The 25160-nt window shown below is 68.2% G+C and overlaps 1 protein-coding gene across 1 annotated transcript; it reads right to left on the minus strand.

Annotated features, from left to right (window-relative positions):
* Positions 1 to 5289: 5289 nt before the first annotated feature.
* On the minus strand, positions 5290 to 8562 carry GPR4 (G protein-coupled receptor 4). The gene has a single exon (XM_075915245.2). The coding sequence runs from the start codon at positions 8560 to 8562 to the stop codon at positions 7465 to 7467; it is 1098 nt and encodes a 365-aa protein (XP_075771360.1). The 3' UTR covers positions 5290 to 7464.
* Positions 8563 to 25160: the final 16598 nt, after the last annotated feature.

Raw genomic sequence — 25160 nt, forward strand, 5'->3', positions numbered from 1 at the left:
CGGGGTCGGGGAGCCTAATATGCAAACGAGGCTCATGAATACGCGAGCGTTCCGTCGTGCGTCTTCGGGTGACGTACAATGAATATGGAAATGAGGCGCCAGGAGGGCGAGAGCGAGGCTGTCCTTCCCGCGCCCAGCACGCCGGCATGCAAATGAGGCTCATGCATAGGCGATGAATGAGAGAGCGCGGGGAGCGCTAGGGGGCGGGGAAAGGGGCGTGTCCTTGCCAATCGGGGCGGGGCCCCCTTCGCCCCCCACGTGCTTCTCCCCGCGCCAGGCTCCCCCCTCCTGTCCCGCCCCCCCGCCCTGCCCCTCCTCGCAGTTCCAGGCGGTCTCCGATTTTGCCCCCCCCCCCCCGCCAGGGCTTTGAGCTGGGAGGGGCGGGGGGGGGGGTAGTGTGACCGGGAGGGCGGGGGGGGTTCGGTGCGGGCGGGGGGGGTTCGGTGCGGGCGGGGGGGGGGCAGTGTGACCGGGAGGGCGGGGGGGGGTTCGGTGCGGGCGGGGGGGGGGCAGTGTTACCGGGAGGGCGGGGGGGGTTCGCTGCGGGCGGGGGGGGGCAGTGTGACCGGGAGGGCGGGGGGGGGTTCGCTGCGGGCGGGGGGGGGCAGTGTGACCGGGAGGGCGGGGGGGGGTTCGCTGCGGGCGGGGGGGGTCAGGGAGGGCGGGGGGGGTTCGCTGCGGGCGGGGGGGGGCAGTGTGACCGGGAGGGCGGGGGGGGTTCGCTGCGGGCGGGGGGGGGGCAGTGTGACCGGGAGGGCGGGGGGGGGTTCGGTGCGGGCGGGGGGGGTCAGTCTCACTGTTCGTGCCTCCCCCTTTCACAGCGGCCGGGAAAGTCCCGTCTGACCCCGATCACTGCTGGGTGGTGGAAGCCCTGCAGCCGGGCGGGGCTCAGGCCCCCCTGGGGCAGCGCAGGGCGGGGGGCACCAGCCCCAGAGGTGGCTGCCCGGGGGTGTTGGCTGAGAGCCCCGGGGGCAGAGGGGGTGCGTTCGGGACCCGTGGCTGGTTCCCCAGGGACGCAATGGGGGTCGGTGTCTCCTTGCTACCCCGGGGGGGGGGGGGCCGGCCTGTGACCCGGCACAGAGAATGGGACAAGTCCGGTGGGCTGTTCCCCCCCCAACCCTGAGCTGCAGGGCTGGGGCTGCAGTGACCCCCCCCTCACTGCAGTTCCTGTGTGTGGGGGGGTCCCTGGTGGGTTCTTCCTCTTAAGCCCCTACCCCCCAAGGGACACGCTCACCCCCTGCCCCCCCAACTCCTGGGTCACTCCCAGCCTCCATCCATTGCCAGGCGCTAAGCAGGCCGGGGAGGGGGGCTTGGAGGGTCTCAGCTCAGCACAGTCACAAGCGCTGGCGAGTCCCATCAGCCGCCCGCCCCCTCTCCGGGGCTGGGCGAGGACACAGGCCCAGCGGCTGCCCCCCCCCACCCCACCCCATCCCGTCCGGATGTCAGCGGGGCCGTGCGAACGGCGGAGGGGCCTGCCAGCTGGGGAGAGCCACAGGACAGAGGGGAAGCAGGGTCAGAGACAAAAGCCACAGGGCCCCCCTCCCCCCCAGTAGCCCAGCTGGACAGCCCAGCTCCCGGCCCTTCCCCCAGGGGATCTCCAAGCACCTGGCCACCCCCCCCCCCCAAAAAGCCTAGTGCAATGGAGGGAAACAGGCAGGAATAGAACCCAGACTCCCAGCTCTAACCACTAGGCCCCACTGCCCTCCCAGAGCTGGGATAGAGCCCAGGGTAGGTCCGGGGCGGGGCCAGCACCCCCCTTCCAGCCCTGGCGGTCCCTTGTAGTGATGGGGGAGCTCCGGGGCCGTGAGTGGGGGCAGCCCTGGTGGGTGGGCAGAGGGGCAGCACTCGCAGAAGCGGGCAGCGTGTGCGTGGTGGGGCCGGGGCGTCTGCCCGACAGGGTGGTCCGAGCGGGCGCCAGGACTCCTGGGTTCTCTGGGGGCGGGGGAAGCGTGCGGCCCTCGGGGAAGCCGGCTGGCTGGGGGGATCAAGTGGACTTAAGGGAGAGCGAAAACTAAACAAACAGGCGACGGGCGGGAAGTTCTCCCGCTTTGGCTCCACGGCCTGGGCCGCGCCAGGATGCTGGCTGGAGCGATGCCGAGATGGCTGGTGTCCCAGTTACCCCCCCCCCCAGCCCAGGGAAAATCCAATGCTGCCAAGGGGTCAATGGGGACAGGCGGGGGGCAGCCCCCCTCACTAGGCAGCAGAGGGTGCCTCGGCCTGCGTGGGCAGCTGCGGGGGAGCAGGGGAGATCCCCAGGCCTGAGCGTTCTTGCCGGTGCTTCCTGTTGCTTCCCAGGAATTGCTGCGAAATCCCCTGCCCCGTGACGTGGGGCGCAGCCGCCGCTTGTGCGGTCACGGCCCCCCCCCCCCCCCATTCCTGGAGGCAGAGTCCGCCCGGGCTGCGGGGACCTCCAGGGAGCATGGGAGTTCAGCGCCAGGGAGAATGTATTCAGATTAGATGGAAGAACAAATGTTACGCAGTGCTGAGATGCAGCCACCTCTGGGGTGGGGCGCAGGGGCAGTGTCCGGTGCTGAGATGCAGCCACCTCTGGGGTGGGGCGCAGGGGCAGTGTCCGGTGCTGAGATGCAGCCACCTCTGGGGTGGGGCGCAGGGGCGGTGTCCGGTGCTGAGATGCAGCCACCTCTGGGGTGGGGCGCAGGGGCGGTGTCCGGTGCTGAGATGCAGCCACCTCTGGGGTGGGGCGCAGGGGGCGGTGTCCGGTGCTGAGATGCAGCCACCTCTGGGGTGGGGCACAGGGGCGGTGTCCGGTGCTGAGATGCAGCCACCTCTGGGGTGGGGCGCAGGGGCGGTGTCCGGTGCTGAGAGGCAGCCACCTCTGGGGTGGGGCGCAGGGGCAGTGTCCGGTGCTGAGATGCAGCCACCTCTGGGGTGGGGCGCAGGGGCAGTGTCTGGTGCTGAGATGCAGCCACCTCTGGGGTGGGGTGCAGGGGCAGTGTCTGGTGCTGAGATGCAGCCACCTCTGGGGTGGGGTGCAGGGGCGGTGTCCGGTGCTGAGATGCAGCCACTTCTGGGGTGGGGTGCAGGGGCAGTGTCTGGTGCTGAGATGCAGCCACCTCTGGGGTGGGGCGCAGGGGCGGTGTCCGGTGCTGAAATTCAGCCACCTCTGGGGTGGGGTGCAGGGGCAGTGTCTGGTGCTGAGATGCAGCCACCTCTGGGGTGGGGCGCAGGGGCGGTGTCTGGTGCTGAGATGCAGCCACCTCTGGGGTGGGGCGCAGGGGCGGTGTCCGGTGCTGAGATGCAGCCACCTCTGGGGTGGGGCGCAGGGGCGGTGTCCGGTGCTGAAATGCAGCCACCTCTGGGGTGGGGCACAGGGGCGGTGTCCGGTGCTGAAATGCAGCCACCTCTGGGGTGGGGCGCAGGGGCGGTGTCCAGTGCTGAAATGCAGCCACCTCTGGGGTGGGGCGCAGGGGCAGTGTCCGGTGCTGAAATGCAGCCACCTCTGGGGTGGGGCGCAGAGGCAGAGTCCTGTGCTGAGATGCAGCCACCTCTGGGGTGGGGCACAGGGGCAGTGTCCGGTGTTGAGATGCAGCCACCTCTGGGGTGGGGCGCAGGGGTCCTGCCCAGCGCTGGCATGCAGTGTGAGGAAAACAGGACCCCCAGCTCAGGCTGAGCAGTGGCATCAAGGTGGCACCTTTGTGGGCAGCATAAGCTGGGGATTCCCTGCAGCAGGGCAGGGAAACATTTGGGACACACTGGAAACCAGAGCCCAGCCCGGTCCGCTGCCCCCCACTTGTGCGCCACAGAACCTGGTTCTTCCGCCCCCTGCCCCCGCCAAGGAGAGCCCTGGTGTGGTGAGGTGAGGACCCATACGGGGACTGAGCTGGGGGGGGGGGGGGGGCATTACTGGGCCTCTTGTACCAGCCAGCAAAAGGGAAACCAGATGGGAACAGCTGACAGGCCTCCTTCAACATAGGCAGCAGAGGGAGGGGAGTGGGGTCCAGTGGTTAGAGGAGGGGAAGGCTGGAGGAGCCAGGACTCTTGGGTTCCCTCCCTGGCTCCAGGCTGGGAGTGGGGTCAGGATGCACTGGCTTAGAGCAGGGAGCTGGGTTCCCACACCCCACTCCGGGAGGGGAGCAGGGGCTAATGGTTAGAGCGGGGGAGGGCTGCGAGCCAGGGCTTGGGCCTGCCAAATGTAGGCACGTGACCACTGACCTGATTCCCAGGGCCTGGATGAGAAGCCTGGGGCAGGGTTGGTGCCAAGGTGCCCAGCAGAGCTGTGCCCTGTACCTCCAGCCTCGTTTCCTGGGCCCCATCGCCCTCCCCCCCCGCCAGCTCCCGGCAGCTGGTTTCTGCAGGAACCAGGTGGAGTGGGGGGGGGGGGGGGCAGAGATGGCTTCAGGGTACCCCTGCCTCCACCAGGGGCAACAAACCAGTTTCCAGCCCAGCGCTCCTGGGAGACCCTACAATAACAATCCGGCAAGGGAGCCGTTTGCACTGTCTGAGCAAGGGGGAGGCTGGGCGGGCGCTGCCCAGAGCCACTCCCTGCATTCCCCAAGTGGCCCACTCTGCTCGGGAGGGGGGTACACGTGGGCACAGTCCCCCCCTCGGCCCAGCTGTGTGGGCTCCCCCATCCCACGGGGCCTCGCTGGTTGGGCGCCTCCTGCTGGCATCTGGAGAGCAGCGTGGGGCCCAGCGTAGCCAGGCCAGGGTTCCCGGTTTTCCTCCCATTGCCAGGCTGCCTCCGAAATCAGGAGAGTCGGACACCGTTTCAAGGGGGGGGCTCTTTATTCTCCCTGCGGGGACTGGGCCCCCCAACCTTACGCGGCTTCTCCCCCAAGCTGGGCCAAGCTGATGCCAGCGCATTCCCCTGCTGGGCCCTGCCCGGCGCCAGCGCGAGGTTCCCACGTCCACTGCCAACGTGGGCTTGGCGCTGGCTGGGGCGATGGGGAGACGCCAGCGCAAGGCGCCAAGTAGCTGCATTCTCCAGTGCGGCTAGAGCAGCGGGGTGGGGGGCAGGTAGAAACCTGCCCTTGGCTTTGTCTCAGATTGCCCTCCGGCCATGGGGGTCCCAGGAGCACCAACCCCAAACATGGGCACTGCCCAGCCTCTGAGACACACAGCCTGGCTCTGGAGAGCTCCCCAGTGGATGGACACGGGAGAGACTTGCTCCGCATGTTGGGCAGAGCCAGGCATGGGACCCAGGTGTCCTGGCTCCCCAGCGCAGCGAGGAGCCCGGTTTAGGTAGGTTGGAGACGTGCCTGAGTCTGCCCAGGGGGATTCTGTGCCCAGTGAATGCCAAGGTCCACAGGCTGACCTTCCGCTGTGCCGTTTTGGTGGCAGCGGTGGGATCCCTGGGACAGCCTGGGGGATCGTAATGACCCACCTTAGCACCCAGCCAGCTAAACCCGGAAGGGATTCGGCGACGCTTGGGGCTGGCGCCCTTCGCGTTGGTTTCTTTATGACGGAGGAAGAGTCGGAAAGAGTTCAATTAAAACACGGCTTTGTTCACCCCTCCCCCCACTGTCTGCGTCTGGCAGGGCCACATTAGCAGCTTGATTGCTCCCTTTGGGGGCAGGGGCTATTGGATCCAGGGCACGTCTGGGCCCTGACCCCAACATGGAGGGCCCCGCTCCTTCAGTGGGGCCCTGCCAGCCTCCCCCTTTCCCCCCGGAAATAAATACCATTCTTTAACTGTCAGGCCAAGGGTACTGCCTGGCACGGGACAGCCCCATCGGCGGGGATGGGTGCCCGCTGGTCCCCACGCTGTAGCCTGCAGCCTCGTCTTGCTATTGGTCCCATGTGGCCACCGTCCATCACCTAGTCTGCATGCCCGCTCTGGACAAGGCCCACCCCCCACCTAGGCACGCCTTCAGCCGGCTGCAGTAGTAGGCTCTTTTCCCCCGTGGACCAGGGGGCTCATCTCCTTCCCCCAGCCGCTGTGGCTGAAGACAGCAGAGGTCACCCGAGGTCCTGTTGGGCAGGTCCATGGTGGCGCCACCGGCTCTGGCAGGCTTGGCCCTGGCGGGCAGTCCACGAGGCGCTGGCTCCGGGTGGCACCCTGGGCAGTTTCCCTGGCCCGTGGGTTTGGGAGCTCGGCCTGGCCACGGCGACGCTGTGCCGGGGGCGTTGGGCCACAGGGAGCCCCAGCCCCGACCTCCAGAGCAGGGGGAGGGGAATCGGGCCAGGGTGGGACACTAGGAACATCCGGAGTAGAGCCGGGCACTGCCCAGATGCTGTGCCTGGTATTGAGCCATGCTAGAGCAGTCTGGGCAGGGGTGGGGCTGGCATAGGGGGACAGCACCTCTGTGCGCCTCCCTGGCCCTCCACAGCCGATCACATCCTCCATCCCCGAACACACCCCCTGTCCCTAGTCACACCCTCGAGCCCTCCCCAGTTACACCCCTGTCCCCAGTCGCACTCTCCAGCCCATCCCAGTCACACCCTGTGTCCCCAGTCGCACCTTCCACCTCAGTCACACCCTCTGTCCCCAATCACACCCTCCAGCGCTCCCCAGTCACACCCTCTGTCCCCAATCACACCCTCCAGCCCTCCCCAGTCACACCCTGTGTCCCCAGTTGCACCTTCCACCTCAGTCACACCCTCTGTCCCCAATCACACCCTCCAGCACTCCCCAGTCACACCCCTGTCCCCAGTCACACCCTCTGTCCCCAATCACACCTTCCAGCGCTCCCCAGTCACACCCTCTGTCCCCAGTCACACCCTCCAGCCCTCCCCAGTCACACCCTGTGTCCCCAGTCGCACCTTCCACCTCAGTCACACCCTCTGTCCCCAATCACACCCTCCAGCACTCCCCAGTCACACCCCTGTCCCCAGTCACACCCTCTGTCCCCAATCACACCCTCCAGCGCTCCCCAGTCACACCCTCTGTCCCCAATCACACCCTCCAGCCCTCCCCAGTCACACCCTGTGTCCCCAGTCGCACCTTCCACCTCAGTCACACCCTCTGTCCCCAATCACACCCTCCAGCACTCCCCAGTCACACCCCTGTCCCCAGTCACACCCTCTGTCCCCAATCACACCTTCCAGCGCTCCCCAGTCACACCCTCTGTCCCCAGTCACACCCTCCAGCCCTCCCCAGTCACACCCTCTGTCCCCAGTCACACCTCTTCATCCCTTCTCAGCCTGTTACCCTCCTTCATCTATCCAGTGGCTCTGTCCAACCATCCTTCACAGCCCCGCTCAATCCAGGCCCAGAGCCCCCGTCCCTCCCTCCATGCCCACACACCCCCCTGCCTCTATCAGTCTGTCTGCTCCCACCCAGACATCCGCCCCCGCCCATCCCTCCGTCGCTCCGCCTGGGATCCAGCCGCATTACGGCCATTCCCCCTCCTCCCGTGTCTGCGGGACCCAGGGGTCCGTCCGTCCTGGCCCAGCCCCCTGCCCCGCGGCCCCTAGGGCCTCTCTGGGCACGCCCCCGCAACGCCCGGCCCACTGGCCGTCCTTCAGCCGACGGGCGCCGTATTTACACCTCGGGGTGGCGGCTCACTGGTTGCAAGTCAAGATCTTCATCTGCAGCCCCTCGTCGGGCGGGCCCGGGGGCAGCGGGGGCCGGGGGGCCCCAGGGAGCCGGCTGAAGCTGCTCTTCTTGGAGGAGAGGGGGGTGTCCAGGCTGAGCGAGGCGCTGGCCATCTCCTGGGGCTTGGCGCTGGCGAGGAAGCGCCGCAGGCTGGCCAGGGCCTTGGCCACGTCGCCGCGGGCCCCCTCGTTGACGAAGCAGTACAGGATGGGGTCGGCCACGCAGTTGAGGCTGGTGAAGGCCAGCGAGGTGTGGTAGGCCGCGAAGACCCTCTCCTCGAAGCTGCAGTCGCAGGGCCGGCGGAGGTAGGCGGCGCTGCGGGACAGCAGGATGAGGTGGTAGGGGGCGAAGCAGACGAGGAGGATGGCAATGAGGCTCAGGGCCAGGCGCTTGATCTTGGCCTTCTCCTGCCGCTCGGTGGAGACGTTGCCGCGCACGGCCCGCAGGATGCCCTGGTAGCAGAAGAGCATGAGCGTCCAGGGGACGAGGAAACCGAGGAAGACGCGGGAGAGGTTCAGCCAGGCCACCCAGCTCTCCATGGGGTACTTCTCGAAGCAGAAGGTGTGGTTGTAGCGGTCGTGGAAGAGCTCGTCGTGGAAGAGCGGCGCCGAGTTGACCCCGATCTCGATGGCCCAGACCACGGCGCTCACCGCCACGGCCGTCTTGACCCGGCGGACCTGGGCGAAGCGCAGCGGGTAGGCCACGGCCAGGTAGCGGTCCACGGAGATGCAGCACAGGAAGGCAATGCTGATGTAGATGTTGGTGTAGAAGACGAAGCCGAAGAGCTTGCAGGACTCCTGCCCGTGGACCCAGTTGTCGTGGTGCAGGAAGTAGTCGACCCACATGGGCAGCGTGGCGATGTACAGCAGGTCGGCCACCGAGAGGTTGAGCAGGTAGATACCCAGCTCGTTGTGCTGCCGGACCTGCAGGTAGGCGGCCCACAGGGCCAGGCCGTTGGTGGGCAGCCCCAGGGCGATGACCGTGATGTAGAGCGTGGGGGGGAAGAGGTGGTCGATCTTGGAATCCACGTGGCAGCTGAGTAGGGTGGCGTTGCACAGCCGCATCGCCACGGGGCCCCGGGCGGGCCGCTCACCGCGAGGGCTGTCGGCGGGAGCACAGAGCCGAGTGGGACGTCTCGCGGGGCTCCCCGGGGCAGGGTGTCCATAGCCCCCGGCTGGGCCCTGGCGTGGGGCCCCCTCAGCCCAGCCCCATCCGGCCTCCGCGGAGAAGCAGCTCCCGGGCTCGGCTGGGATGACAGTGGGGGGCAGGGAGCCTGGGACGCAGCCCCTGGGGAAGGAGAAGAGCGCGTTAGGAGCACTCGCCTCACAAGGCCCCTCACCCAACCCCCCTGCCCAGTCCCCACCGGCCCCCCCACCTCTTCCCCTTGCAGCACCCCAGCCAGCTTCCCGGGCTCCCCACAGCCCCCCATCACTCCCTGCCTCATAGCAGCGGCCCACCTCCCCCCTCATGTGGCCCTCCAGCCCCTCACCCCTGCCAGTGACCCCCCCGCTAACCCCAGATCCTCACCAGCTGTGGGAGATAGGGGCAGGCTGTCTGGTGCCCCATGCCCCAGGGTCCCGGCCCTACCAGCCTCCTTGTGCATGGGGGAGCACACCCTGTCCCTGCTCTGGAAAATGCTCCACCCTTTAATAACAGACCGGCGCAGAGCCCAGCGCTTCAGAGACCCTACAATAACAGACCGGCGCAGAGCCCAGTGCTTCAGAGACCCTACAATAACAGACCGGTGCAGAGCCCAGCGCTTCAGAGACCCTACAATAACAGACCGGTGCAGAGCCCAGCGCTTCAGAGACCCTACAATAACAGACCGGTGCAGAGCCCAGCGCTTCAGAGACCCTACAATAACAGACCTGCACAGAGCCCAGCGCTTCAGAGACCCTACAATAACAGACCGGCACAGAGCCCAGCGCTTCAGAGACCCTACAATAACAGACTGGCGCAGAGCCCAGCGCTCACGAGAGACCCTACAATAACAAAGGACAGAGGAGGGCTACTGGCAGACAGCTTTCCAGGACTCAGAGGGGGGAGTCCAGGACACCAGACCCTGGGTTCTCCACCCCCACCCAGAAGGACTGTGCTGTAAGTTCCCGATGACGGGGTCCGCCCTGCGCTGTGTTCCTGACCCCTGAGCCCTCCTGTGGTGCCTTGTGGGGGTCAGTGCTGACTGCAGAGTGGGGTGCAGGCCCGGGGGGGGGGGGGTTGCGGCTTCCCCGGCTGTCCCAGCTTGCCCTGAGAAGAGCCGCGGCCCCAGAGCCCTCCTCGAGCCTGTCCCAGACGGCGACTCCTGAGAGCCGCGACCACGACAGACTGGCAGGGAGCCCGCAGGTCCCGGGAGACCCCAGGGACAGAGCCGTGCCCCGGCCTCAGGGTCGCTCCCCGCTCGGCGGCGCGAGGCCTCCCGGGTTTATTTACACAGCCAGGCCGTGGCAGGAATGCCGGGGGCGCTGCGTCCCGCCTGGCCGGGGGCCCATTCGCACAGCCCCGGGCAGGCTGGGAGCGAGCACGGCAGGGCGGTCCCATGGGTCGGCGTGACCCAGTTCGCAGGCGGGGAGGCCGTCCTGCCGCCAGCCCTAGGGCCTCTGGGAGCGGGACCTGCTGGCCGGTAGCCCTGGCTCGGTGCCCGGGCGCCCATGGGACAGGCTGCCGCATGGCACTGGCAGGTCTGGGCCCATCCCTGGCCTGCTGCCGTGGGGCCCAAGGTGGGGGTCAGTCAGGGGGCATCCTGGGAGCCATGGAGGGGAAACTGAGGCACGGAGGGGAAAGCTGGGACAGCTCTGGGAGTGCTGGGGCCGAGCCCAGTGCAGACGCCTGCCCCCGCCGGCCGTGGCATCCGTCCTTCGTGGCCTGGTAGTTGATCACCTGGCTGGGGTTGGGGGGGGGCCTCAGCCAGATCCCCGTAAGCCAGCCTCCCTCCATTCCCCAGATGGCCTCCCTCCAGCCCCCCTAAATCCCCAGCCTGTCCCCCCCACCAGCCAGTCCCTCTGTCCCACAGCTGGGCCCCCTGTGCCCCTGCCAGCCCCATTGCCCATATCCTGGGCCCCCGCCCCCACTGCCCATCAGGCAACCTCTCCCCACTCCCCAGCTGGGCCCCCTCTGCCCCTGCCAGCCCCACTGTCCACTAGCCAGTCCTCCTGCCCCACTGCTGGGCCACTTCTGCCCCTGAAAATCTCCACCTCCCTCCAGCCAGGCCCCCTGCCCCACCAGACCCCCCTGCCATTCTGAGCCCCCTTCCTGCCAGATCCCCACTGGCCCCTCTCACTCAGCATCCCCCAGCCATTCCCCCCAACCTCCTCCACCAGCCAGCGTCCTCCCCCCCAGCTCTCCCCTCCGAGGTGGGGTGCCAGTCAGGCACAGCTCGTGCTGCTGGAGGAAACCAGGAGCTACAGGTCACAGGCACAAGAATGATCCAGGTGCAGTGTGGGGCTGCCCTCCGGATGGCTCCCCTCCCCGGGCAGCCCCTCCACTGGAACTACATTGCACTCTGGGTGGGGGGCACCGTGCCAGGCAGTGGCACCAGTGGGAAGCCAGGAGCCACGTCCTCACCGTGCATCCAAGAGATGGGACAGTGCCCGGGCAGAGTCAAGGCTGAGGTGGAGGCCAAAGGATCAGAGATGAGGGAGGTCAGGGTGGGGGCAAAGGGGCAGAGTTAAGGGTGGGATGGAGAGGGGAGAAGGGGTAGTTAAGATTGCCTGGGAAAGGTGCCGAGGGGCAGAATTAAAGGTGGGGCCAGGGTGGCGAAGAGGCACCGTTAAGGTTGGTTGGGGCAGTGTTAAGGCTGCCAAGAGTCCCGCAGGAAGGCTCCAAAGCCCTGCCCCAGATCTGCTCAGAATCAAGGCAAGAGAAGCAGATTATGGAGAGAAAGTGAATCCCACCCCCCCATATGGGGTGGGACCAGGGGCAACAGCTGGGGGCTGAGCTGGGGGGGAATGGCTGGCAGCCAGGCCAGGAGAGGCAACGGGTGGGGCAGGAAGGTGGTGGGTGATGGGGGGCCGGAGCTGGCTGGAAGCACAAGGGCTGGGAGGCATTGGCCATGGGTTCAAGAGCACGGGCCAGCCAGAGGCCGGGCATGAGGGCAGAGGGCTGGCAGGGGGTGATGGCTACGGGCCAGGAGGCCGGACTGGCTGAAGGCCAAGCAGCATGGGAGGAGCCGCGGCGCCTGCTGGGCCAGCAGCAACGACAGGTGAGCGAGACCTTTCCAGGCCGTTAATCCCTTAATCCCCTCGGCCCGTCCAGCCGGCCCCGGAACTCCCCTGCCGGGCGCCAAAGGGCAAAGGCAGCGGAGCCGGGTGACCGAGCGAGTCGAGAGGCCAGAGTCCAGTGCAGCCCTGAAGGACCCGGCCACAGCACCAGCATGGGGCCCGATCCCACCACTGCCCTGGGCCCGATCCCGCCACTGCCCCGGGCCCGATCCCCCAGAGCCTTGCGCCCCTGCAGGCACTGGCTACGGGCGGCTCCTGGGGTGGATAACAGCCCACTACTGCTGGCGGCGCCTCCGTGCCTGGTTTTATCCCCGCCAGGGGTTGGCGCAGTACTGGCATGGCATGGCTCCTCTGGTGGGGCTGAGGGCAAAGTGCTCGGATTGGGGGGCATCTGTGCTGGGGAGAGACAGGAAAAAGCCAATGGGGCTGGCTTGGCTGATTCTCTCCCCATAGCAGAATAGCCAGGGCAGGTGCAGTCCCTGCCCCCCTCCCCCATCCCAGTCTTCCCCTCCCCCCACTTCCCTGGGCGACGGATGATTTATTTGCATCACACTTCATGCCAGGTGAGACGGCGCCCTCTCTACACGGCTGCGCCTTTGATCCTGGTTAATGGCTGTGGGGCTGGGCAGCGAGGCCTTTGCTTGCCAGCCCCCGGTTCAGGGCCCTGTGGGAGGGAGCGTAGGCTGGTATCTTGACCAGGCTGTGTCCATGGGGATCTCAGAGCACCCACAGGTAGGCAGGGGGCAGCACCCTTCACCCCTCCCCCCATCACAGATGGGCAAACTGAGGCAGGGACTGGCCGGAAGGGACCTGGAGAAACCAAGTGGGGGAACAGAGTTGGGCTGGACTCCAGGAGGCGCGGGTCCCAAATTCCTGCTGTGTGAACCAAGTGGCGGGGGGGTTGAAAGTGAGGGGCTAGCGCAGGCGGCCTGGGAGCCAGGACTCCTGGGTTCTAGTCCCATCTCGGGGAGGGGGAGGGGAATTGGGGCCCAGCCAAGCTGCCGGGCAGATTCCACAAAACCACTGAAGTTACTGAAACAAAAGAACGTGCGTCAGCCCCGTCACCGGCTGCAGCAGCTCGTCCCCTGACTCCATTAGTAACAAGGTTCCTGGAGTGGCCAGACCCCCACCAAAGAGGTGCAGCCCCCCAGCAAGGGATGGGGCAGCTCCCTGTGGGAGACCCCTGCCCCTGCTGGGCTCAGCCTGGGGCCCGGGCGTGTAGGGAAATCAGGTGCTTTGCATGGGACTGGGCTGCCACCGGCAGGAATGGCACATTTGTATCCACAGCCCGTGTGCCAACAGGCTCTGGGGATGGGCAGCGGAGCTCCAGCTGCAGGCTGCCAGAGAGGTGAGGGGGTCTGGGCACAGGGGCACTGAAGAAGGTATCCCACAATGCACCTGGCCCACCGCCACGCAAGGGGACGAGGGAATAGCCCACAATGCACCTGGCCCACCACCACGCGAGTGGACGAGGGAATAGCCCACAATGCACCTGGCCCACCGCCACGCGAGGGGACGAGGGAATAGCCCACAATGCACCTGGCCCACCACCACGCGAGGGGACGAGGGAATAGCCCACAATGCACCTGGCCCAGTGCCACGCGAGGGGACGAGGGAATAGCCCACAATGCACCTGGCCCACCCCCACACGAGGGGACGAGGGAATAGCCCACAATGCACCTGGCCCACCGTCACGCGAGGGGACGAGGGAATAGCCCACAATGCACCTGGCCCACCACCACGCGAGGGGACGAGGGAATAGCCCACAATGCACCTGGCCCAGTGCCACGCGAGGGGACGAGGGAATAGCCCACAATGCACCTGGCCCACCACCACGCAAGGGGACGAGGGAATAGCCCACAATGCACCTGGCCCACCCCCACGCGAGGGGACGAGGGAATAGCCCACAATGCACCTGGCCCCACGCAAGGGGACGAGGGAATAGCCCACAATGCACCTGGCCCGCCCCAGGCACTCAGCTCCTAGGCCGTGGATGGACCACAGCCAAACTGGGCGGAGTCACAGGCCACCGGGGCCCATAGGAACAAAGGGGGATCCCGAGGGGTTTAGGCCTGGCCAATGGGGTGGGAGGCCGCAGGTTGGGGGGCACAGGGTTGGGGGTTTCTGGACAATCTGGCAGAGTGGGAGGGGGCACAGAGCTGGGGGTTCTGGCTGCCCCCCTATCCATGGGGGGAGGGGAATCCAGCTGCTGCTGACAGAATTCCAGTCCCCCCCCAGCGTTTTTAGACACTTTGGCTAAGTCTCCACAGCTTCCTTCTTCCGCAAAAGCCTATGCAAATGAAGTGCAGATTAGCATATTGCCACACGTCATTTGCATAATTAATTAGGAGCCATTCTTGCACAAAAAGGTGCCATCTCCACAGTACCTTTTTGCACAAAATCCTCTTGCGCAAAAACGGCTCCTAATTAATTATGCAAATGAAGCGCGGCAATATGCTAATCCTCACTTCATTTGCATAGGCTTTTGCTGAAGAGGGAAGCTGTGGAGACGTAGCCTTTCAGACTTTCCAGGAATCGGGCCACATTTCGGTTTCTCCCCAGCCAGACCCCCTCCCCCAGCTCCCCTGACCCCCGCCCCACCCTGACCCTCTTGCCAATGGTAGGAGGGAGGTGGCTGAGCCCTGGGGGACACTGGGGGGGGGGGTGTGGCTGGCTCTGTCCCCTCTGTCCAGGGCTGGTGGCCCTGGGCTGGCTTAGCCAGGAAGCTGCCAAAGGGCAGAGGCCGCTGGGTTCCCAGGCTGACCCCCACAACAGGAGTGGGTGGGGGCAAAGGGGAAGCCCCCAGGAATTTTGCCCCAGAGATAGTTGGATGGATTCCAACCTCCCAGCCCAGGGGAAAGGGACTTAAACTTTATGGGACGTGGTTAGGAGCCTTCGGGATGGAACCCAGGAGTCCTGGCTCCCTGCCCGCCCTGCTCTGACCACTAGGCCCCGCTCCCCTCCCCGAACCCCGTGGAGCGAGTTGCGCTGGCGGACGAGGCTGGAGCACGGTTGTATTAATGATGCTGTGGCTGAGCCTCGTTACTGTGTAACCAGCTGGCAAGCGGCGCCGGGCCTGGGGAAGGGGGGTTGGGGCCTGCCGGACACCTGGGGCCCGGCCCTCGTCACCATGGGCCCCATCTCCCCCACGGGATCCAGGCAGCGGTGGGCCTGCTCCCCCCAGAGAGAGCGGGGGGACGCTGGGGGCACCACCAGAGCAGGGGGTTCATGTCCCCAGCCCCCCTCACCCCCGCAGGTCTCAGCACCCTGAGAGTGGGGCCCGGACGGAGCCATCGCCCCCCGCCCCCCCTTCCGTGCTCAGGGAGCCGCTGTCTGCCCATTACCAGCCACAATGACGTTAGCCCAGCCCGGGCCCCGCTGCCCACCTGCCGCCCAGGCCGCCGGGCCTTGAGGGAGAGACGCTCCCTGCCCAGGACGTGCCCCCTGCCCCCCCTGCAGTGCCCCTGCCCAGCTCCCTCCCCACCCCACAGCCACCCCCCTGCCCAGCCCCCTCCCGCCACCTGCACCCCCTGCCCAGCTCCCACCCCACCCCACAGCCACCCCCTGCCCAGCCCCCTCCCGCCACCTGCACCCTCTGACCAGCTCCCACCCCACCCCACAGCCACCCCCCTGCCCAGCCCCCTGCCCCCCCTGCAGTGCCCCTGCCCAGCCCCCACCCCACCCCACAGCCACCCCCCTGCCCAGCCCCCTCCCGCCACCTGCACCCCCTGCCCAGCCCCCACCCCACCCCACAGCCACCCCCCTGCCCAGCCCCCTCCCGCCACCTGCACCCTCTGACCAGCTCCCACCCCACCCCACAGCCACCCCCCTGCCCAGCCCCCTCCCGCCACCTGCACCCCCTGCCCAGCTCCCACCCCACCCCACAGCCACCCCCCTGCCCAGCCCCCTGCCCCCCCTGCAGTGCCCCTGCCCAGCCCCCACCCCACCCCACAGCCACCCCCCTGCCCAGCCCCCTCCCGCCACCTGCACCCCCTGCCCAGCTCCCACCCCACCCCACAGCCACCCCCCTGCCCAGCTCCCTCCTGCCACCTGCACCCCCTGCCCAGCTCCCACCCCACCCCACAGCCACCCCCCTGCCCAGCCCCCTCCCGCCACCTGCACCCCCTGCCCAGCTCCCACCCCAACCCCCAGCTACCCCCCTGCCCAGCCCCCTCCTGCCACCTGCACCCCCTGCCCAACCCCCTCCCGCCACCTGCACCCCCTGCCCAGCTCCCACCCCACCCCACAGCCACCCCACTGCCCAGCCCCCTCCCGCCACCTGCACCCCCTGCCCAGCTCCCACCCCACCCCACAGCCACCCCCCTGCCCAGCCCCCTCCTGCCACCTGCACCCCCTGCCCAGCTCTCACCCCAACCCCCAGCCACCCACGGCCCAGCCCCCTCCTGCCACCTGCACCCTCTGCCCAGCTCCCACCCCACCCCACAGCCAACCCCCTGCCCAGCCCCCTCCTGCCACCTGCACTCCCTGCCCAGCTCCCACCCCACCCCACAGCCACCCCCCTGCCCAGCCCCCTTCTGCCACCTGCACCCCCTGCCCAGCTCCCACCCCACCCCACAGCCACCTCACTGCCCAGCCCCCTCCCGCCACCTGCACCCCCTGCCCAGCTCCCACCCCACCCCCAGCCACCCACTGCCCAGCCCCTCCACACCCACCACATAGCCACCCCTGCCCAGCCCCCTCCTCCATCCCTTACCCAGTCCCTGCCCCGATCCCGCTTCTCATCCCCCAACCAACACTCCCCGCTCCTCGCCACTAGCCAGCCAGACCCCCTCCCCCGGGCATGCCAGGGCTGCAGCGTGTCCCCTGGGGGCTCTTGCCTGACCTTGGGAAGGGAGGGCAAAGCCAGAGCTCTGTGGGGAGGGGGGAGGCAGAACATCACCCCGCGACAGGCACAAACGTGGCCTCCATTAGCTTCCGAGCCCCCCCGGGGATGAGGATTGGGGCCCCCACAGCCCCTCACGCCAGAAAGCACAAGCAGCCCCAGGCAAGGAGGGGTTAACACAGCCCCCCCAGCTGGTGCACTCCCGGCAGCCTGTGCTTGCAGCCCAATTCAATTACCCCGGAGTGGGGCTATTTATAACCCGGAGCCTTGCGCTCGCCCGTCTGCGGGGCCGGATGTGCCGGGGGCGCAGCCCAGCTGGGCCCTGGCGGCCACGCAGTGGCACTGGGACAGAGGCATGCCTTGGCGTACGGGCAGGGAGCCCCCGGCTATGCCAGCCCTGGCCTCTCCCAGCAGGGGGCGCTGTGGGGAGCAGGGCAGAAGCTGGCTGTGGGGGGAGCCCCCAGCTACTCCAGCCCTGGCCTCTCCCAGCAGGGGGCGCTGTGGGGAGCAGGGCAGAAGCTGGCTGTGGGGGGAGCCCTTGGCTACACCAGCCCTGGCCTCTCCCAGCAGGGGGCGCTGTGGGGAGCAGGGCAGGAGCTGGCTGTGGGGGGAGCCCCTGGCTACACCAGCCCTGGCCTCTCCCAGCAGGGGGCGCTGTGGGGAGCAGGGCAGAAGCTGGCTGTGGGGGGAGCCCTTGGCTACACCAGCCCTGGCCTCTCCCAGCAGGGGGCGCTGTGGGGAGCAGGGCAGGGGCACTGGCTATGGGGAGAGCTCCCGGCTACGCCAGCCCTGTCCTCTTCCAGCAGGGGGCGCTGTGGGGGGCAGGGCAGGGCAGTGGCTATGGGGGAGCCCCTGGCTACACCAGACCTGGCCTCTCCCAGCAGGGGGCGCTGTGGGGAGTAGGGCAGGAGCTGGCTGTGGGGGGAGCCCCTGGCTACACCAGCCCTGGCCTCTCCCAGCAGGGGGCGCTGTGGGGGGCAGGGCAGGGCACTGGCTGTGGGGGAAGCCCCCGGCTACGCCAGGCCCTGCATGAAGCCATTATGAGGGACTCGGGGAATCACTTTCCAGAAGCCGGGAGGCAAGACACGAAGGAGGATGGGGCACAGATCAGCCCCAGCTTCACCCCTCCCCAGGGGTGCCCCTCAGTCCCAACCCGCAGCCCCCTGCCATGCAGCCCTACCCACCTGCTGCCCACACAATGGGGCCTCCTGCTGCGGGCGCATGGGGCTGCCCTGGAATAACCATGTGGAGGGTAGGGGTGAGTCTGGCCCCGACGGGCGCCCCATGGCTGCAGCCTCTGCTCCCGGCCCTGCCCCAGCTCTGCCAGCAGGGAGCGACGATGGGCATTGGGGATGCTCTAGGAATGGTTCTAGTGGCCGGTACACAGCTACCCCACAATGCCCCGGGGCCCATGCTGCTACCCATGAGTATCCCATAATGCCTTGGGGCAGGGCTATTGTCTCTCCCCACAGCTACCCCACAATGCCCTGGGGCCCATGCTGCTACCCATGAGTATCCCATAATGCCTTGGGGCAGGGCTATTGTCTCTCCCCACAGCTACCCCACAATGCCCCGGGGCCCATGCTGCTACCCATGAGTATCCCATAATGCCTTGGGGCAGGGCTATTGTCTCTCCCCACAGCTACCCCACAATGCCCTGGGGCCCATGCTGCTGCCCATAAGTATCCCATAATGCCTTGGGGCAGGGCTATTGTCTCTCCCCACAGCTACCCCACAATGCCCCGGGGCCCATGCTGCTACCCATGAGTATCCCATAATGCCTTGGGGCAGGGCTATTGTCTCTCCCCACAGCTACCCCACAATGCCCCGGGGCCCATGGCTATCTCACAAGCAGGGCCGTCCTTAGGTGGGGAGCAGGGTCCAGGACCAGCTTCACCCCGATCCCACTCCCCCCCCTGCTCCGCCCTCTCCCTCTTTCCCTTCCCCCGAGTTACACGAGCCGGGGGATTATCGAGGGGGCCTGGCATGGGGCAGGAGCAGGGGTCAGGCCCCGCCGCCCTCACTGCAGCGACAGGAGTGACGCGACCCCGCTGGGAGATGGGGGGCCCTCCCGTCCTTTGGATGGTGGGGGCAGCTGTCAAAGAGCGAGGCCTGAGGTGGCCACCCCAAACCATCCTACCTACAATGCCCTGGGGCCTGTGCAAAATCTAGCTTCCCCGGGGCAGGGGCAGGGGCAGGGGCAGGTGGGGCGGGGTCCCGCCAGGCGGGGGAGCCGTGGGGCTGGCAGCAAGGCCCCTTGGCGGATGCCAGGGCTCCGAACTCTGGCCGCTCAGAGGCAGCTGGCACCGCAGGGGTTAATTCCCCCCCGGGGGCTGAGCTATTGGGAACAAGTCAGGAAATTGTCCATGCCCCCCCAATGGGGATGAAGGGCTGAGACCAGCCAGGCCTGCCACAAACTGTGCCCCGTTGTCATCCCAGCCTTTGGGTGGCCCACCCCAGTTCTGATGGGTACAGGAGCGAGGTGGCGGGGGTGGGGGGGGTGGGGGAGGGGACAGGTGCTGCTTCAGGAGAGCCACCGGGTGAGATGGGGGACTGGGGGTCAAAGCCCAGGGACCAGGGTCAGGGCCTCAGGTGGGACACAGCTTAGCCGAGGGTTCCCACCTGGGTCCTGTTCCCAGCCGTGTCAGCTGTCCGGCTCAGCCCTGCCCCCGCAGCTCGGTGCCTCAGTTTCCCTCAGAGACCTCAATGCTCCTTCCTGGTTGGAAGGCGCTGGGCCAGCGGTGGGAAGAGCGAGGTCTGGTGGCAGGATCCCTGTGGGCTGCAAAGCAGCTTGGGAAATCGGGCAGGGCCCCAGGACAAGGGGCCGTGTCCAGCCCCCCGTGCCCGTCTCCTATCCATGAGGCTGGATGCCTAAGGGCCCAGCTGCTCCCATCACCCACACGGGGCCCCTCTCTGGGCAGCGTCCGGCAGGACAGGGACTTGGGCAGGGCTGGGCCCCCGTTCGCTGGCAGCACAGACGGCCCAGAGCTCACGACTCCAGCCCGGGCACCCCCCCCCCCCCCAGCTGGAGTCTTCTCCTGGCCTGGCGCACAGACCGGAGCCCGACATTCCTGCCTGCCCCCAGCGCCTGCCCTGCTCCCTCACCTACCGCTGCATCCCCAGGCGAAGGCGGCATGGCTTTGATTCCCCCCCCTTGCTGGTCCAGCCCCACCTGCCGCCTGCGCCCAGCTCTGGGGTGGGCTCCCAAAATACACTTTTCCTTTCCCGTGTCCAAGGTCACCCGGTGGGGGTCTCCTGCTGGGAGCCCCAGCCCAGGTCTCCGTGCCCCACTTTGCGCGGTGACCCAGCGTCGGGAGCTGCCCATGGCTCCCAGGTTCCTGCCCCACGGCCCCTGGTCTGCCCTGCAGAGCTGAGTGGAGCTACAAGCCGCATCCCCCCTGTCCACACCCATCCCCCTCACCCCACCCGCCGGGGGCCAGGCCGGTGCCGGAGGAGCCCAGCTGCTCCGAGCGCCAGGAGGGCCACTCCCCCCGATGCGGGGCTAGCTCCGGAGGGCAGCGAGTGCCAAGAATGCCCTGCAGGGAGCACTCCTGGCCCCACGCCGCAGGGCTTCGGAAGCGCGACTCCGGTGCCAGGCTCCCAGCCAAGCCTGGCACACGGGCCGGGATCCAGTGCACTGGAAGTTCCCTGCCTGGGGCTTGATGAAACAACTGACCTTTTGCTACAGCCCCCGTGCCCACCGGCATCCTCGCCAGCCCTGCCAGTGCCCCCCAACCCGCGGCACCACGCCGGCCCTGCCCTGCCAGTGCCCCCCAACCCGCGGCACCACGCCGGCCCTGCCCTGCCAGTGCCCCTCACGCCCCACCCGTGGCTCCATGCCGGCCCTGCCCTGCCAGTGCCCCCCAACCCGCGGCACCACGCCGGCCCTGCCCTGCCAGTGCCCCTCACGCCCCACCCACGGCACCACGCCAGCTCTCCATCCTGGGTTCCCCTCCCCTCACATCTCTGCTGGTGCTCCTCACTCCCAGCCCCTAAGCAGGGGTACTTGCTGGCCTTGCCCAAACAGATGCGCAAACCCAAGACTCCCCCTGCCCCAGGAATGCCCCCCCCCCCCAGCCCCGAAGCGGTGCAACCCCGAGGTACCTTCCAGCCCAGCCCCCACCCCAGCCCTGATTTAACCCTTCGGCTCCCAATCCCAGCCCGGGGGGAGCAGCCCAGACATCAGCAGCACTTGGCCAGCAGGGGGTGATGAGCCCAACTCCCCCCCCCCCCCAACCTTTGGCTTGCCAGGTCCTGGGAGGGGTTGATGTGGCCAGGACTGAGCCATGGGGCGACCCCCAGAGCCTGGAGGAGGACGCAGCCGGGCCCCACTGACTCCCTTCCCCAAGTGGGGAGCCCTGGCCCTGGGCGGGGGGAGAGATGGACTGATGGGAGGTGGGGCAGGAGAGAGAAGGAAGCATAGGAGCATCATATGGGGTAGGGGTACCCTGGGGGAGGAGGATCTCCTGGTGGGGGGAGGACATGGAGTGGGAAGAGAGCAAGGGGCAGCCTGGGGCACGTTCTCCTCCCAGGACAATTACCCAACTCTGCCCCCCCCGGCTCTGCCCCCCGCTGGGCACCAGCTGTCCCTGCATGCTCCAGGGCGCTCATCTCCCCTGGACCCCCAAGCCCAATGTCTTGGCACCCCTTCTACTCCCGCCCCTGCCCAGGAACCCCAGCCGCCCTTGTGCCCCACACCTGGGCACCTACAGCCCCCTGCTACAGCCCCACACCTGGGGACCTACAGCCCTACACCTAGGTACCCCCACCCTGAGCCCACACCTGGGCACCTACAGCCCCCTGCTACAGCCCCACACCTGGGCACCTACAGCTCCCTGCCACAGCCCCACACCTGGGGACCTACAGCCCTACACCTAGGTACCCCCACCCTGAGCCCACACCTGGGCACCTACAGCCCCCTGCCACAGCCCCACACCTGGGGACCTACAGCCCTACACCTAGGTACCCCCACCCTGAGCCCACACCTGGGCACCTACAGCCCCCTGCCACAGCCCCACACCTGGGGACCTACAGCCCTACACCTAGGTACCCCCATCCTGAGCCCACACCTGGGCACCTACAGCCCCCTGCTACAGCCCCACACCTGGGGACCTACAGCCCTACACCTAGGTACCCCCACACTGAGCCCCACACCTGGGCACCTACAGCCCCCTGCCACAGCCCCACGCCTGGGGACCTACGGCCCTACACCTAGGTACCCCCACCCTGAGCCCCACACCTGGGCACCTACAGCCCCCTGCCACAGCCCCACGCCTGGGGACCTACAGCCTTACACCTAGGTACCCCCACCCTGAGCCCCACACCTACAGCCCCCAGCCACAGCCCCACACCTGGGGACCTACAGCCCTACACCTAGGTACCCCCACCCTGAGCCCCACACCTGGGCACCTACAGCCCCCTGCCACAGCCCCACACCTGGGGACCTACAGCCCTACACCTAGGTACCCCCACCCTGAGCCCCACACCGGGGCACCCCAGCCCCATGCACCACCAGCACCCCTATGCCAGTGGCCCGGGCCTGTGCCCCCCACCCTGGCACCCCCAGCCCCAGAGCGGGTCTCACCGTGCAGGGCTCCGGGACAGGGGTCACCGGGGGGCGAGGTGCAGCGCGCAGGGTCCGGAGCTTCTCGCTGGGGCGTCCCCGCCGGGTGCCATGAGGTCCCGGGTCCCGGCCCAGCCGCTCGCCCTGCGCGGGTCGCTCCCGGGGCAGCGTCCAGAGGCACCGACTCAGCGCGACTGACACACCCGGGGAGGGAGCCGCAGACACAGCCCGGCCCCGCCGGCGGGTTAACCCCTCCCCTGCCGGACCCCCTCCTCTCCCGCCGGCGGGTTAACCCCTCCCCTGCCGGACCCCCCCCCTCCCGCCGGCGGGTTAACCCCTCCCCTGCCGGACCCCCCCCTCTCCCGCCGGCGGGTTAACCCCTCCCCTGCCGGACCCCCCCCCCCCACCCCGCCGGCGGGTTAACCCCTCCCCTGCCGGACCCCCCCCTCTCCCGCCGGCGGGTTAACCCCTCCCCTGCCGGACCCCCCCCCCCACCCCGCCGGCGGGTTACCCCTCCCCTGCCGGACCCCCCCCCACCCCGCCGGCGGGTTAACCCCTCCCCTGCCGGACCCCCCCCCACCCCGCCGGCGGGTTAACCCCTCCCCTGCCGGACCCCCCCCCCCACCCCGCCGGCGGGTTAACCCCTCCCCTGCCGGACCCCCCCCTCACCCCGCCGGCGGGTTAACCCCTCCCCTGCCGGACCCCCCCCCCACCCCGCCGGCGGGTTAACCCCTCCCCTGCCGGACCCCCCCCACCCCGCCGGCGGGTTAACCCCTCCCCTGCCGGACCCCCCCCCACCCCGCCGGCGGGTTACCCCCTCCCCTGCCGGACCCCCCCCCACCCCGCCGGCGGGTTAACCCCTCCCCTGCCGGACCCCCCCCCTCACCCCGCCGGCGGGTTACCCCCTCCCCTGCCGGACCCCCCCATACCCCGCCGGCTGGTTACCCCCTCCCCTGCCGGACCCCCCCCCCCCCACCCCGCCGGCGGGTTAACCCCTCCCCTGCCGGACCCCCCCCCTCCCGCCGGCGGGTTAACCCCTCCCCTGCCGGACCCCCCTCTCCCGCCGGCGGGTTAACCCCTCCCCTGCCGGACCCCCCCCCCCTCTCCCGCCGGCGGGTTACCCCTCCCCTGCCGGACCCCCCCCTCACTCCGCCGGCGGGTTAACCCCTCCCCTGCCGGACCCCCCCCCTCTCCCGCCGGCGGGTTATCCCTCCCCTGCCGGACCCCCCCTCTCCCGCCGGCGGGTTATCCCTCCCCTGCCGGACCCCCCCCTCACCCCGCCGGCGGGTTACCCCTCCCCTGCCGGACCCCCCCTCTCCCGCCGGCGGGTTAACCCCTCCCCTGCCGGACCCCCCTCTCCCGCCGGCGGGTTATCCCTCCCCTGCCGGACCCCCCCCTCACCCCGCCGGCGGGTTAACTCCTCCCCTGCCGGACCCCCCCCTCACCCCGCCGGCGGGTTAACCCCTCCCCTGCCGGACCCCCCCCCCCCGCCAGTGCCCCCTGCCAAACCCGCCCCCCCGCCCCAGAGTTAACCTCTCCCCTGCCGAACCGCCCCACCGGCGGGTTAACTCCTCCCTTGCTGGACCCACCCCCGGCGGATTAATCCCCGCGCTACCGAGCTCCCCAGGAAGTGAGCTGACTCAGTAGCATCCGCCCCCACCATGGACAGCGTGAACCCACCCCCCCCCCGCAGCGCCTCCCCCCGTGCATCGGTTTAGCCCTGTCAGCACTAGCCTGGCTGGCAAACACTGTTAATCCCTCCAGCGCCAGCCCTGCCCCCGAGGTAAACCCCCGCTCCTGCCGGACCAACCCGCCTCGCAGCCAGCCCGCGCTGCCCTGGCCTCGGACAGGCTATGCCCTGCTGTGCCAGCCTCCCCGTAGTCCTTTAACCATGCAGCTCAAGTTAGAGCGGTTTACACCCGTCAGTCTGGGACACCCACAAGAGTTGTAAAAGAGCTGGCCGAGGCGCCTGCCAGCTCTTTGGTGGGGACTCGGACCCCCGGGGGAGACAGGGGAGGCTGAAAGGGAGCAAATGCTGTGCCCTGTATTGAAAAAGGCAAACGGGGTGACTCGGCCAATGATTGGTTTGTCTGCCGGACACTGATCCCAGACAAGATAAAGGAGCAAGTAAAGAATGACAGGAGGGTGATGTAATTAATAGCAATCCACACAGACAAGGGATCTTGCCTAGCTCATCTGATACCCTTTAAAAAAAAACCAAGCTCCCTAGTTGGACTAATGAAGGGAAGAGGGTGAATCAGAGCATGTCCGTAGACGTCAGTAAGGCCGTTGGCTTGGCACCGCATGACGGTTTGAGCCCAACACTTGAGCAATATAACATGTGGCCCATGTGGATCAAACTCGGGCTGCCCGGCAGGTATCTGAATGTGCCAGGAGACAGGGGATCCTCTCTGTGCCGGGGTGGGTTGGTGTGGGAGGAGGCTGCTGGTTCGGCCCTACTCAGTCGAATGTTTTCATCCTGGAGGGAAAGAGGAAGTGGTCGGTGGGACCGCTGGCAGACGGTCCAAAGATCGGGGCAGGGGGAAAATCATGAGGCCGGGTCACGGATACAGAGCAAGCCGGATCCCTTGGTAAACAGGGCTTGAGCAAAGAGCAGGTAGTTAAATTCGTGCGGGGAAATACACATGCCTACACCCAGGGGCAGACGGGCGGCCAGACCTCCAGGGCGGGGGACTCTACCTTGGGAAGTGGTGACTCTGCAAATGATGGGGGGGGGAAGGGGGGAACAGGAAATCCCAGTGTGACACAAGAGCCAAAAGGGCTAAGGCAGGAGTGGGGGTCCTCAGGCCGGGGGCCCAGATGTGGCCCCCGGCTTGCTTGGATCCGGCCCCCGAGGCTGAGGGCTCCCCCCCAGCACCAGGGAGCCTGCGCTGGTGATCCAGCCCCCCTACCGCCTCACCATGGGGCTGGAGCACACAAAATCTACTAGCCCCGTCCCCAGTGGCTCTGGTGCGGGAGGGGGACGTGGGAAGTGTCTTTCTCGTTCTCCGTCCGGGCCACGCCAGTGAGGGTTGGTTG

Source organism: Pelodiscus sinensis, chromosome 18, assembly GCF_052426305.1.
Source record: "Pelodiscus sinensis isolate ZL-2025 chromosome 18, ASM5242630v1, whole genome shotgun sequence".
Taxonomy (NCBI): Eukaryota; Metazoa; Chordata; order Testudines; family Trionychidae; genus Pelodiscus; species Pelodiscus sinensis.

What these genes read in the sequence shown, in the direction of transcription:
- GPR4 (XM_075915245.2), bottom strand. Translation starts at nt 8,562, where the DNA reads ATGCGGCTGTGCAACGCCACCCTACTCAGCTGCCACGTGGATTCCAAG.